We start from the raw sequence: 15267 nt of genomic DNA on the forward strand, positions 1-15267 counted from the left end.
TTCAATGTATCTATTATTTGAGACTACTTATATACTCTCAATGTATTTTTCCAAAAGATACTTATTATAACACAAAGAAAAATAAGCATTTTACACTAGAGAAACCTGGCAGACACCACTTTAACAGAATGATCAAAGTTAATCTTATTAGGAGTGACTAATCTACACCATGTGCCTCCTGATATGTCATAAGTTATTTCTGTGGCATTCCTGCCAAAAATGCATAACTCGAATCTAATCTTGAAAAATAGGAGACAAATTGAAAGACAATTGAAAAGTAACTGGTTTATCTTTCTTAAAAATATGCTCATGAAATAAGGGACAAACTGAGAAAGATTAAAAATTAAAGGAGATAGAAGATTCATATACTATAAAAGACATTAGGGCAATTGGCAAAATATGAATAGTGTCTGTAAATTCAATAATATTGCTCAGGGTTAATTTCCTGGTTTTGTTAATTTTACTGTGGTTATATAAGGGAATTCCTTGTTCTTAGGAAACTTGCACATTATATATATACATAATTATGAACTATATACTATATATATTATATATAATTTAGGGACAAAAGAGTATCATTTCTGCCACTTACTCTCATATATATAATACCTATTATATATGACGGATATATCATTTATATATATAATATATTATAGATATATAGATATACAAAATACTCCCTTCCTCTGTGTGTGTGTGTGTGTGTGTGTGTGTGTGTGTGTGTGTGTGAGTGTGTACATTTTTAGTTCCTGCCCATCCATGTATTGCAGGCTAGAACTAAGGAACTACATTTCTTAGACTCCCTTGCCAGCTGAGGTCCAGATTTGGTTCTGCAAATGAGAAACACTTGAGTGAAATTAGAAGGGAGAAGATAGGTAAAAGCTGTTTCTGTTCTCTTCTGGCTTTAGCCATGGTCGTGGTAGCTCAGCACCTCAAACTCCTTCAGTGGTGATGAACTTTTTACTGTTACTGATCTCAAGTAGAATATGTCCCCCCCACCTCGTTTGCGTCTTTAGCCCTTCCAAAAATGTCATGATCTTTATGCTTAAAATACCTAGAATGGGGGTTGCCTGGGTGGCACAGCGGCTAAGCGTCTGCCTTCGGCTCAGGGCATGATCCTGTCGTTGTGGGATCGAGCCCCACATCAGGCTCCTCCGCTGGGAGCCTGCTTCTTCCTCTCCCACTCCCCCTGCTTGTGTTCCCTCTCTCGCTGGCTGTCTCTATCTCCATTGAATAAATAAATAAAATCTTTTAAAAAAAATAGCTAGAATGGGTTCTGCTTTCCTATATGTTATACTAGCCAAGGTGTCACTCAAGTAAAAGGCAACAAGCAGATGTTTTCAGCCATAAAAGAACTCCAAGGAAACAATACCCCAGGGGCCATTTTTGATGAAAAAAAAATTTTGACAATGAAATCCAGCCAATTAAGAACAAATAAAAATAAAATAATGAGTAAAATGAGTAAGAATAAAGAACACAAGAAGAAAGAACCATATTTAAAAGACGGATGATTAAAAACAGAGCAGTGTGATGGGATAGGAAATGCTGAGATGGGGAGTAGGGTATTTCATGAATATAGTATGGTTCTAGAAGACCATGTTGGTAGGGTGACATTGAGCAGAAACCTTCTTGAATTAAGGGAGTGAGCTATGGAGATATTTGAGCAATGAATTTTTAAGTCTGTTTTTAAATAAAATGTGACAAACATCAAGAAAAACATCCATCCTTGCTATCTGTATCTTATAATTGAACAAGGTGATTTTGTCACCTGCTACCACCTGATGGCAGCACACTCTAAAGGAAAACTAAGAAGAGATCAAGTCTGTGGTGGTAAAACTAAACTGTATGAAGGTTCCTTTAAAAGTTGAAAATAGAGTTCCCTAGGACCCAGCAATTGCACTACTGGGTATTTACCCCCAAAGATACAAATGTAGTAATCCGAAGGGGCACCTGCACCCCAATGTTTATAGCAGCAATGTCCACAAATAGTCAAACTATGGAAAGAGCCCTGATGCCCATCGACAGATGAATGGATAAAGAAGATATGGTATATGTATACAATGGAATATTATGCAGCCATAAAAAATGAAATCTTGCCAATTGCAATGACATGGATGGAACTAGAGGATATTATGCTAAGCAAAATAAGTCAATCAGAGAAAGACAATTATCATATGATCTCACTGATACATGGAATTTCAGAAACAAGGCAGAGGATCATAGGGGAAGAGAGAGAAAAAATGAAACAAGATGGAACTAAAGAGGGAGACAAACCATAAGAGACTTTTAATCTCAGGAAACAAACTGAGGGTTGCTAGAGTGGAGGGAGGTGGGGGGATGGGTTAACTGGGGGATGGACATTGGGAAGGGTATGTGTTGTGGGGAGTGCTATGTATTGTGTAAGACTAATGAATCACAGACCTGTACCTGAAACAAATAATATATTGTATGTTAATTTAAGTAAGTAAGTAAATAAATAAATAAAATAAAATAAAAAAACTAAACTGAAGAGAGGCAAATATCACAAAAGAATAAAAGTGCTGTGGTGTTTCTAGCTTCTGAATCTTAAACTTGTCAGACATTTCATTGGACTTTTTTATTTCCTTAAAAAAAATAAAAAATAAAAACAAACCTCAATATTTCTTGTTTACAAGTTTGATAACTTCCAGATTCCATTCCTGCGTTGTAAATGGTGAAAAGCTTTACTTTACCTAACTTGTTACCTTCACGTCTTCATTTTCAAACCTATCTGCCTAATGCAGTCGCCATTGTTTCGGGCGGAGGTGTGTTTCCATTACCCAGGCAATCCAGAAGATGGTAGAGCCAACTGAAGACCTGCTGCTTTTATAGTATCTCTTTTCCTATAAATAATTGGAGCTCTTGTCCTAGCATTGATTTTCAAGGATCTGTCAGTGTTTCCACATCTAACTACAGAGAAGTGGTACCTTAATTGTTCAATGAGATGAATGTTTATGGACAAACCAAGCTCTGTGTGGAGTAGCACTCAGGGCTTTGCCTGGTGTGTTCCTCTTCACACTTCAGGTCAGAGCTTGGATGCCACCTCCATGGAAAGGACTTCAGTCCTGGTGACGTTTCCCTCCTAGGGGCTGCCTTAGCCCCAAACCCTTTTACTTATTATTCTACATTCTAATGACTTTCCTTTTCCTCTTATTCTTTCTTTCTTCTTTCTTTCTTTCTTTCTTTCTTTCTTTCTTTCTTTCTTTCTTTCATTGAATAACTCATCTGTGTTAAGGTCGAGGCCACTATGTACAGACGAAAGAGGGGGAGTTTTATTTCTTGGTCTCTTCCTCCTTGGACAGAGTCTTGCCAATTCCTCCTTCTTGGGCTGGAGCTGCTCTTCACGGCACTAGCGAGCCTCCTTGGTCTTAGATCTGCGGGCCTTGGCCTGGTCAGCCAGAAGCTCTTCGGGAGCCTTGTCAGCCTTGGGCTTGTGGGTGTGTTCATGAGAATCCACTTGTTTTTGAGCACGCTACCCTTCACTCTCAGGTACAGGCTGTGTGATACACGTGGCGGTCAGTCTTCTCAGATTCACCGGACCTTCTGAGCAGCCAGGGCAGAATTCTCATCCTCCTCATCCAGATTACCTTCTCAGGCATTCAAGCACTGGCAGTACCTTTTCTCTTACCAATGCCCATACACCCGCCCTTCCAGGGGCCAAAGTGTTTTTCCAGCACCGAGCCCAGGAATGCAGTCACAGGCTTCGGGCTGATCAGTGCATCTTTGATCAGTTTTCAGATCTGTTGATGGGAGTTGGCATTGGTGAATTCGTTGGTCTCATTGGGGTTCAACCAGACGTTCTTTTTGCCACAGTGGAGGACACTGGAGGCAAGCGTCTTCTGACGTCTGAGCATACTCATGGCTGAGGCCGCAGCGCTGAAAGGAAAGTCTAATGACTTATTTTCTTGTCTCTCTTTACCTTTTGCCTGAAAGCTCTGTGAGAACAAGGAATGTATCTATCTTGTTCATAATTGTATTACCCACTCCTGGGCACTGCGCCTGGGACATAGTGGGTACCTAGTATGTACATTTTGTCAAATGAACACATTTCCAGGGTCCTTGGTGCTCTTTTTAAAAACTATTCTCTAAATAAGTTTCTTTTTCATTATTAAAGAAAAAAACATTAGCTTAAGTCACAGCTACTCAATTTTTTACACTTAAAATTTTCACTGTGTATTTCCTGAGAACAAGGGCATTCTCCTCATAAAAACAGTACAATTATCAAACTCAGGACATTAGCAATGATTAGCAATCATCTCCAGATTTTGTTCAAATTTTGCCAACTTTCCCACTGAGGACATTTGTAGCAAGAAGGGGAAAAATGCTTTTTCCCTTGTCCAGAATTCAATCCCAGATCACAAGCAGCATTTGGTTATCATGTCACTTTAGTTTCCTTTAATCTAGAAAAATTCTTCAGCTTTTCTTTGTCTCTCATGACAATTTTAAAGGATGTGGGTGTGTTGTTTTATAGAATGTCCCTCATTTAGGGTTTGTCTGATGTTTCCTCACAAATACACTTGTGCATTTTTGGCAAGAATACCATGGAAGTGAGTTATGTCCTTATCAGTGCGTCCTATCATGATGTCTGTTTATCCCATTAGTGGTGATATTAATTGCAATCACTTGAATAAACAAGCGTCTGCCAAGTTTCTCTACTATCATTAGTCACTTGTGGAAGATACTTTGAGACTGGATAAATATCCTGCTTTTCATTATATTTTCACCAGTTTGTTTAAGCATCCGTTGATGATTCTTGCTTCAATTACAGCTCCCATGGTTGTCATGTGGTGGCTTTCAAATTCCATCATTTCTTCTATATTTGTAAGTTGGAATTCTACTATAATTTGGTTATAAAAAGAACATTTTCTTTTTCTACTGAAATTTCTAATAAAAGACTTTTTCAACACCTTACTACTTCTGCTTTATGCACATGCATATTTTACACCCTCCAAATACCTGATGAATTACTGATGCATTATTTCCCATTGTAAAGCCCTTGTGGATTTTGCTTAATTAGCTGGTTGCTGAGGTGAGGGCTTAGTTGTCCCATGTAGGATGGGCCTGTCATGTCCCAGGAGACAGTGAAGGCTCTGGTAAGGATTTTGAAATAGAGAAGCCTGTGCCCAAACTGATTCAGCCTCTCATTCATCCCCTGAGCAACCCTGAACAAATTGTTAAACCTCTCAGAGTCTAACTTTTATTCCTGTCTCCTTGAAGTTGGGAACCATGTCTTTGTATGACTTTGAATCCCTAGTATAACATGTGCACAAGTAAACTCACAGTTAGTGACTGTTAAACTGAACTATACCTCTTCTGCACCACCATTAGTGCATCTTCTCTTTTTGTTCTACTTTAAGACTCTCCTCTGTTGTCAAATATTGTTAAAGGTTCTTCTCAAGTCCTTTTGAGGCCATTCGGTTTTTGGTTTACATCTATCTTCCTATACTTTAGGCTTTCCTCTTTTTGCGTAGGTATGTTTTTACTTCCAAAAATTTGGCTTTCTCTGTCCTGGCAATTGCACTTAGATATTTATAAATACTTTTCAGATTTCTTCCTGGCTACTTTTTATTTTGTATTACTATTTTTGCCTTATTAAATTCACACTTTGTTGCCATTATTTTTTCAGAAATTAATACTGCTCGGGGCCCCTAGGTGGCTCAGTAGGTTAAGCGTCTGCCTTCAGCTCAGGTCATGATCCCGGGGTCCTGGGATTGAGCCCTGCGTCAGGCTCCCTGCTCAGCTGGGAGTCTGCTTCTCCATCTGCCCCCCCTGCCCCTGCTCGTGCTCGCGCTCTCTCTCTCCCCCTCTCTCTCTGTCAAATAAATAAATAAAATCTTTAAAAAAAAAAAAGAAAAGAAATTAATACTTCTCTGAGATAAGAGCCATGGGAGGATGGGGAGAGATTTCATTCCTGTTTGTAGGGAAGACAGTATGGATATTTTTCTCTTCCCACCGCTGTGCTGAAGCTACCCGTTCTGTTGTTGCTGTTACAGGGAAGCAGAATCAGAATCTTATTACCCCTCAATTCCTATTCATTAATTGGCTTTGAAGAATATACCTAAGGTTATTTAGCGTCGAAATTTGAGTTAGAAATGAGATTCCTGATCCTCAAGCTTAGAAGTTTGCTAATCAATGCTGCCTTCCCATAAAATGGTTATGTCAGTCTTCTGGACATAAGATAGGAAGCCTGAGTAGCAGAGGTGCTGGATGCTGTAGTCACATGCCCTAGCTCCTGTCCGCTCTGATTTCAGCTACAGCTGTAATGAGGGTTCTGCTGCAAGCTCAGATGCATGCTGTCTATATTGCACCCTAAAAGCAAGCCTACAGATTCTGCTTTTCTATACCAGGTTAAGGAAGCCCTCTCTGTTCTGTGCACAAGTACAATCCAGGACAGTTACCAGCCCTGGGGAAACCCTCAACCACTATAGAATGGGAGGGTGGATAAATGCTCCAACCTCAAGAGGGATATCCAGGGGACCATTCTGTACGTTTTTCAGAGATTCTCAAGGAGTAAGCAGTGATTTTAATAATAGATCCTTATATTGACTTTTCCTTCTTTCTTTTTTTTACTCCCCCTGACCTATTAATTCTGTTCTCTGGAAACACTTCCCAAATAAACTCCCTGCACCCAAATCACTGTTTCAGGATCTGCCTGTGGGAGTGCCCAAACGAAGTAAAAAAATCCAATAAGCATTTAGCAAGTGACTATTTTATGCTAGGCAGTGAGATAAAAGACCTAGTAGATAAAATTCCTAGTACTTGCCCTGAAGTATATAATGGGGAGAAAAACAAGTAAACAATAACAAAAAAATTACAATATGGGGTGACTGGGTGGCTCAGTTGGTTAACTGTCTGCTTTCAGCTCAGGTCATGATCCCAGGGTCCTGGAATCGAGCCCCATGTCAGGCTTTCTGCTGGGTGGGGAGCCTGCTTCTCCCTCTCCCTCTGTTTGATGCTCCGCCTGCTTGTGCTCTTTCTCTCTAGCTCTGTCAAATGAATAGATAAAATCTTTTTAAAAAATTACAATATATTGTTGGAGATGCTGTGTTGGTGACAAGAACATGATGCATAAAAACATGGGGGAGGGGTCACTTAACTTATACTTGGGGAAGGGGCTTCCTGGAAGATGTATTGCTTGAGCTAATGGATGAAGCATGGATAAATACAGCTATCAGAACTCTGTAACAAAAACTAATGTCAGCTGAAAATTCAATTGATACTTTTGTATCCTCTGTTCAAATGTTATGTTCTGCTGTCTTGCAGTATGCAGCATATGACATGATTTTAGGTGATAAATGGACATTTAAACTTTTTTGTATTTATTATGTTAATATGTGCTAAAGATAAGGAACACATAAAAGTTGATATTACAGACTATAATGGTTTAGGATGAAGATAAAACTATTTAATGAATTGAAATTGACCTTAAAAAATATTGAGTGAATAATAACACCTGGGTGCAGACTGACAAAGATTGCATGGGTGGTATGCAGATTACTGAAGTTTGGGAAATACTGCAGAAGGAAAAATCTAAAGTAGAATTCCTGCTTTCCAGAAACTCAATGGTTGTTTGGGAACACAAAGCCATGAGCAAGGATGATTAGGGCTACAATAAATTTGGAAACCAAGTACAGGTTTCCCCCACTATCCAAAATTAGAGAGTTCTTATTAAACCTTTCTAAACCAAAATGGCATAAAGTGAAGAAGCAATTACCATTACTTTATATGGAAACATTTTTGAGCATTCCCAGACCTGAAAAATAACCTCTCTTAGGCGTTTCTGATACCTTAGGACATATCTTGCTAAGAGATGCACAAAATAAATGGAGATAAAGCACAGATGCTCACGGACAAGTTCAAAGCTATGGGTGACTTGATGCTGAGATGCTGAATGTAGTTCCCGGGGAAGGAGCTTGGGGATGTTACTCTCCCCTGCTGCCTGGGGTTGAGATATGCCTTTATAAAGGCTCACTGCAAAACAAACTCTAACTGCTATTTTCATTTACTACATTTTTCATAAAAGTAAAAATTCTCTTCGGATTCCTTTGGTTAGCAAAAACGGGTTCTAATGTGAGGCTTTTCGAAAAGCAAAGTGGCTTAAGGGGAACTTTCTAAAAGAGAGGGGTACCTAAACAGGAAGAATGGAAAGCAGTGAGGAGCAAAGTGAAAAGGCTAGAGACTACAAGATCAGTTGGAACGCTATTGCTCTAGTCCATGGGAGAGGTAGTAACAGCTTGAATTAAGGAGTGGCTATAAAAATGGGGGAAAAAAAAAGACAAGTAATGAAACAGGATCATTGCAACCATCCTATGAAAACTTACTGGTTACAGGCAGTACGCAGGTGAAATCTGTCCAGCCAGGTCCAGGGCAGTTTTGTACACACAGACACACACACACGGAGTGGGAAAGCTGAATTAATCAATCAGAAAATATAATTAGAAGCATGTTTTTATTTGGCGTCAGTTACCACATCACTTCAGTGTCAATTCTTCAGATATTTGCCCCCCCCCACCTTTTTTTTCTATTTGACTCAGAAGCTGGGGAAATACTAACACATATACAACGCTTTCTACATTCCAGGCATGTTCCGAAAAGTTTTAGTTCTCCGTTCTCATAACCCTTATTTTACAAAGAGAAAGCTGAAGCATAGGGAGGTTAAGTAACTTGCTAGAGGTAATACGGCTGATCAGTGAAGTAGCATAGATTAAGCCCAGGCGTTCTGGTTCTAGAGTATCTATTCTTAACACTACACCAGAATAAATGGGTTGGGCAGATTATGCTGAAGACCTGGTTCTGAGACCACAGTCCCCCCATCTGTAAAATGGCGATAATAACAACGCTAGGAGTCTGCTGCAGAGGAATGAGATAATGGATATGAATGTGAACTTCAAATTACGTATGTGACTCCACATACTAGCTTTTCATAATATAAATGCGTGAGCTCCTGCATTGTACCGAATCAACCCATGAAGTCGGCAGCGCCAGAGCGAGACCCCGCCCCTTTGGCTCCGCCCACCGCGAGCGGCAGGTGGGGCTGGCAGATCTTCTTTGCGCATGCGGAAACTGCTGCCCGCTCCCACCTCTAACCCAGGCTGAGAGTAGCTGCCGTTTCTGGGAGGACGATTCGTGAGGAGGCCCTTGGCGCGGTTTTCCCTTTCTCTCCCTTCCGCGAGCCCTGGCCGTACTTCAGCTGTGCCTAAAGCGTGGTGTGTTCTCGTCTATCTGCCTGACTTTCTGCAGAAGGTGCCTGTCGTTGGCCCAATAGTTCCCTGTCGAAAGTGCCGGCCCCCGCGCCGGCACCGGCCGTAGCCGGGTGGGAAGGCTCAAGATGGCGTGCCTGTTGGAGACCCCAATCCGCATGAGCGTCCTCTCGGTGAGTGACCGCCGCAGCTGCCCGCCAGCTCGAGAGCTCGGGTCGGCCCGCAGCGTTCACCCCAAACGCGGAGTGCCTCCTGGACACCACTCCTTGGGGTTGCTTCCGGCTCAGCTTTGGGCCATGGAGAGAGAGGGTGGGCGGGAGAAATAGACGGGACCCCGACCGAGCCAGAAACGTCTCCAACTCCAGGAGCTCCCACCGGTGCCGTTTCTCGGGTGGCCTCTGGCGGACACGGTGGTTGGGCGTACGGGCAGCTGGCCCGGTGGCTCGGATTCGGCTTTGCCAGGTGCTTCACTGAACCTTCCTCTCAGCGTTGCTGCTTCTCCGGGCCGAGCGTTCTGCCCTGTGAGGCGCGGGGCTTGCCGCTGGCCTGGGAAAGAGCGCCCATTCAGCCCTCCGCAGCTTTGGCAAGGAAAGGTGCAGGCACTTTGGGCCCCCACAGCCTGAGAGTGTCCAGGCCAGGTCTGTGGCTTGTATCGCGTCCCGGCACGAGCTAGAACTGCTTGCTTCTTGGCAACGGAGATATCGTGTCAGCTGCAGCATATCTTAGTGTATGTAGTTATTGAAGCCCCTTTTCTCCGCTCTGCTTTGGAGGTCGCGGCTCGGAGTCTAAAGGAACCTGTGCCTGGCATTACTTTTTCCTTTATAGGGAGTCAAACACTGGGGGGAAAAATCAATTTTTCTATTATTGAAAGAAGGGAATGTATTGACCCGCCAGGAAGTAATACCTAGTTGTTTGGGTTTTGTTTTTTTTTCAAGTTAAAAAAAATCCAAACTACAACTTTCTCTTTTCACTGTATTAATGCTCTTGAGAACCCGACCCGGAGTGAAAGTTACTCAGGGGTAACTTCAAAGGGTTTTACAACAATTTAGAGCTGTCCAACTAGAGAATAGTCATTTTACCAATGGTCCATTCGCTGTTGTTAGAAATAGGCAAAGACTGGTTGGCCATCTTTTGGACTTAGGGAAGCTGTCTGATACTGAGAGGGTGGTTGGATTACAGATTACCTGACTTGTCAGGATCCTAGAATCTGTGATTCCAACCGGTTTCTTTTCTCTTCCCTGACTTCTCCCATAGAGACACTCACCTGTCTGTAAGCACTTAGGACATTTGCTATGATTCAGGGTTAGAACACTGTAGCATATACTGTAACCTAGATAATTTAATTTGGGGGGCGGGGGCTGTCATCCAGTTTGTCTCCTGGTCGATTTTAGCAGTCCTTTTCCTTATTTTATACAGCTTGGGAAACACTGTTCATCTAAGTATTGAATCAGGTTAGCCTTTTATTCTACTTCTGTAATACCCAGGAATATTTTGTGGGCAAGCAGGTGAATGACTTTTCCTTCATTATGTTTTTTTTAAAAAGTATGCCTCTCAACTGTCCTCAAGTCCTTTTAATTATCTTGTTTATCCTTCATTTCACCTGAAGCTTCTTTACTTTTTGTATATTGTCAACTTGTGTCATGCATGCAATTGAAAATTTTCATTTGTTTCACTCCCTCAGTAAATAATATTTCCTGATTAATTTTATGCAGAAACTTCTTGGAGACCAGTCCCTACTTCTAGTGGGGATTTGCTTAAGTTCTAATCTCATTGGGGGCTTATGTATTTTTCACAGTCCCAAAGTCTTATCTGTGAATTCATCGGTTATATAGCCTTGGGAAATCAGACACCACTATGGCACAAACTTTTAAAATACAGAGTGCAGGTGGAACAGGAAATATTAATCAGAAAATACCTTGATTCCTTTAATAGGCTGCTTACTGTGCACCAGTTATGTACAGCGCTCTTTAATGTATACTTTTAGGGAATGCAAGTATGAGATCACATGTGCCCTCAGGGATCTCACAGTCTGAATGAGTCCACAGCGTGATAAACATAATTTAAGCAAGGGGCAAATCATATGGCTTTAAGGGTTTCATTCAAGGCCCTTTATACCTTCTCCCCTATGAGAGATCTCATTCAGTCTTAAACCTTAACTGTGACCAACTCACATATTACATTGCCAGCCTTGACTTTTTTTCCACCTAGTCGCACATCTTCAAATGTGTGGATGTTACCTAAGACTTCTGACAAAGCACATTCCCTTTTCCTAAGAGGACTTAATTATGACTTTCCATTTCTGTTAATGGTACTGGCTTTCACTGATCACTCACTGTTAAACCTCTTGGATCATCTTTGGCCCTTCTCTGTTTCATGCCCCTATATCTAATCAGTCCTTAAGTTCTGTTAGTTCTTAGTATTCCACACATGTGGCTGTTCCCATGGCCACCTTCTCATATCATTTTGTGCCTGCATTACCACAGTATCCTCAGAATTATTTTTACCACTCCTTATGTCTTACCCTCTCAGTTCAAGTCTGTTCTCCACAGTAATTTTCCTATAGAAGACATTGGACACGCTACTTTCCTGTTTCAGTTCTTTAGTGGGTTCCTGTTGTGGAAAGGTCGACAATGACGTTCAACTTTGGATATAAGATTCTTTATCCTCTGCATGAACCTTCTATCCCATATAAATTGGCTTTCTCAAATTGAAGTAATCTTGGGTTCTTCCAAACCCAATAACTGTTACTGTATGCCTGCTCATTTGTACATATGTATTATAGCTTTGTATGGATTCATTCATTCATATTTTGAACTTCTGTCATTTGCCAGGCATGGCATTGGGTTTGGAAATACAATGGTGAGCTACATAGACCTGTCTCTGCCCTTTGGAAATTTTAGCCTAATGTGGAAAATAGATTATCAAATCATTACACAGTTCTTTAATTGTGAATGGTGATTAGTGTTATGAATGAAAAATATAGGGTGCTGTATAAGTATGTAGTAGGGGAACCTGATCTAATATAGAGGGCAATGAGGAGAGCTCAGGAGGATTTCCCCGAAGAAGTGACAATGAACTGAGAGTTCAAGGATGGTTAAGAACTAACTAGAAAAACAGAAGAGTGTTCCAGGCAAAGGAAACTGCTTTTGCAGAGGCCCTGGGGCCTTTAATAATTGTTCGAACTTCTTAGTAAATTAATTCAGAGGTAAGTGCTTGACCTTTTTCTTTACCCCACTGCTATTTATAGCACTGTGTCTTGCATATACTAGATATTCAGTAAATGTTTGGTTGAACTATTTATTTGGGGGAGTTGAACAAACTCTCCAGCTATCTTTCTAGGCTGCACCACAATCATCCCTATCTATCCACCTTTGGTTTGCACTTTTTTTTGCATTATCCTTTTCAACAAATTTATAAATTCTCCCACGTTTCCCAAACTCTTGGATAATTTTACATTGATTGGATTGTTTAAAACTTTTTATTCTGAAGTAATTATAGGTTCATGGGAGGTTGTGGAGTATCTTTGTATACAGAAAGATCCCTGTGTACACTTTGCCCAGTTTCCCCCATTGGTTACATTTTATATAACTATAATACAGTATCAAAACCAGGAATTTGATACTGGTATAAGTATATGTATAGTTCTGTATCATTTTATCACGTGAGTATAGTGTAGCCATCACCACAGTCAAGATACAGAATTCGTCTATCACCACAAAAATCTCCCTGTGGTACCTCTTTATAGTCAGACCTACCTACCCCCTGCTCACTGTCTCTAACTCCTGGTGACCACTAATTTCCATCTCTGTAATTTTGTCATGTTCTATAATGTTACATAAATACAGTATGTGACCTTTTGAGATTGGCTTTTGTCACTCAACATGATGTCCTTGAGATCCATCCAAGTTGTGTGTATCTATAGTTTGTTCCTTTTTACTGTTAAGTAGTATTACATGGTATGGATGTCACATTTTAGCTATAAACCTATTAGACATTTTGGTTATTTCCAGTTTTTGGCTGTTACAACCTCAGTGAACAATCGTGTATAGGTTTTTGTGTGGGCATAACTTTTCATATCTCTGAGATTAATGCCCAGGAGTGTAATTGCTAGGTTGTATGGTAAATGTATGTTTAGTTCTTAAAGAAACTGACACTTTTCTAAAGTGGATGTACCATTTTACATTCCCATCAGTAATGTATGAGAGATCCAGTTTCTCTGCACCCTCACTAGCATTTGGTATTGTCATTATTTTTTATTTTAGCTGTTCTAAATAGATGTGTAGTGATAACTCATCATGACCTTAATTTGTATTTCTGTAATGATAAGTAGTGTCAAAAATATTTTCATTACTCGTCATCCATATTTTATTGAATATGAAGAAATATTTTAGTGAAGTATTTCTTCATATCCTTTTGCCCACTTCCTAATTGGGCTGTTTGTTTTTTGACTGTTGAGTTTCGAAAGCTCTTTATAGATTCTAGGTATGAGTCCTTAGTCAAATAGGTGCTTTGCAAATATTTTCTTCTAAGTCTGTAGCTTATCTTTTCATCTTTTTAACCATAGTAAAAAATGAACTTGGATCTCAACCTCACACCTTATACAAAAGTTAATTCAAAATGGATCATAGATTTAATTATAAAACATAAAATGAAACTTTTAGAATAAACAAGAGAATATCTGCAGAACCTTGGACTTGATGAAGAAGTCTTAGACATAACTAAAAACATGACCTATTTAAAAAAATTTTTTTAATTAAAAATGAAATTTATTTTTGTGAAAGACTGTTAAGAGGATGATTGCATTTTACTTTGGTCACTTTCTAATGATTTGAGAGAGGCAAGGTAATAAAATTTCATTGAATAACATTATAGGCTGATATAGACAGCTAAGGCATCTATTAATTTTAATTGTCTCCTTTACAATGTTTTCCTAGTGCCATTATGCCTTTCTGACAAGCAGCTAGTAGAACTGTACAGGATATTCCAAGTCTGAGTATTCCTTGGTTTTTGTTCTGTTCTTGATAATCATAAGCATTTGTTGGCCTTAAGCTGGGTATTGATTTGCTCTCTTAACACAGACAACTGACAATAGGAAAAATTTTTATGTGATGTTAAGGCCAGCTATACTATAAGCATGAATTTGGCCTCTCTTGGCTTTTAGTAATAAATGCAAAGTAACATCTGGTCAGCACATTTTAAAGTTTGCCATTAATCCACTCCACAAAGGATTGGGAAGCTCCTGGGAGCTTCCACCAGGAAGCTCAAGGTATGTTAGGGGGTGTTCTTAACGGGAATTTAATAGTATGAACTTCCCAGTCTTTACTGGCAATGGGTGAGGAATGGGAGATGCTCATTGTATGTTTCCAGACATCGTGTTGTCTCTTTAAAGGAAGATTGCCACCTAAATTCAGACACTGGGTGCTCAAGAAGTTTTTAAAGCTTGGGGTGCCTGGGTGGCTCAGTTGGTTAAGTGCCTGCCTTTGGCTCAGGTCTTAATCCCAGGATTCTGGGATTAGGCCCCACATTCGGCTCCCTGCTCAGTGGGGAGCCTGCTTCTCCCTCTCTCTGCTTGTCCCTCTCCCTGCCCCCTGCTCATGCTCTCTCTTGCTATCTCTCTGTCAAATAAATAAATAAAATCTTTAAAAAAAAAGTTTTTTAAGCTTTACCAAGTGTTAGATACACCTTAGTGTAGGGTCTTTCTATTTCACATGGAGGTTTATCTCCTATCCCCTCCCATTCTCATTAAGAATTTCAAAGTAGTGCCAAGAGCCAGGAATTTCAGTGGTTTTGACTCGTATCATTTTCATTTCTGATTTGGCAATTGCTTTGCAGTGCCATCTGTCATGTTGGCTTCTGGGTAAAGATATGGAGTTATTGACAAAGAAAAATTCCTGTTACCTTCTGGAAACCGGAGAACAGCTGCCTTCACTGAACAGTGGTGCTATGATCCCTGGGACTATTTAGATAGGAATGAAAGGTATTCCAAATAAGAGTCATTTTGCAGAAACAGCCCCCGCTTGTCACTTTGATAAAGGAAAACTGTTTGTCC

At 40.3% G+C, this 15267-nt stretch overlaps 1 protein-coding gene and 1 pseudogene across 3 annotated transcripts in view; one reads left to right on the forward strand and one right to left on the reverse strand.

The window, feature by feature from the left end:
• Window positions 1–3290: 3290 nt before the first annotated feature.
• Window positions 3291–3878, reverse strand: LOC123788487 (large ribosomal subunit protein eL19 pseudogene; annotated as a pseudogene).
• A 5205-nt stretch (window positions 3879–9083) lies between these two features.
• The window catches only part of ARMC8 (armadillo repeat containing 8), a 105584-nt gene continuing 99400 nt past the window's right edge, over window positions 9084–15267 (forward strand). For 2 of the 3 annotated variants that reach the window (XM_045791844.2, XM_045791846.2), the window contains exon 1: window positions 9085–9391. In XM_045791844.2, coding sequence (XP_045647800.1) covers window positions 9347–9391 — 45 coding nt within the window. In that variant the 5' untranslated portion in view covers window positions 9085–9346. Of the gene's footprint in view, window positions 9392–15267 lie in introns of all 3 variants that reach the window. The other variant, XM_087870219.1, reaches the window with a different exon arrangement.

Source organism: Ursus americanus, chromosome 20 (assembly GCF_024610735.1).
Source record: "Ursus americanus isolate L20-20 chromosome 20, mUrsAme1.1.p, whole genome shotgun sequence".
Lineage (NCBI taxonomy): Eukaryota > Metazoa > Chordata > Mammalia > Carnivora > Ursidae > Ursus > Ursus americanus.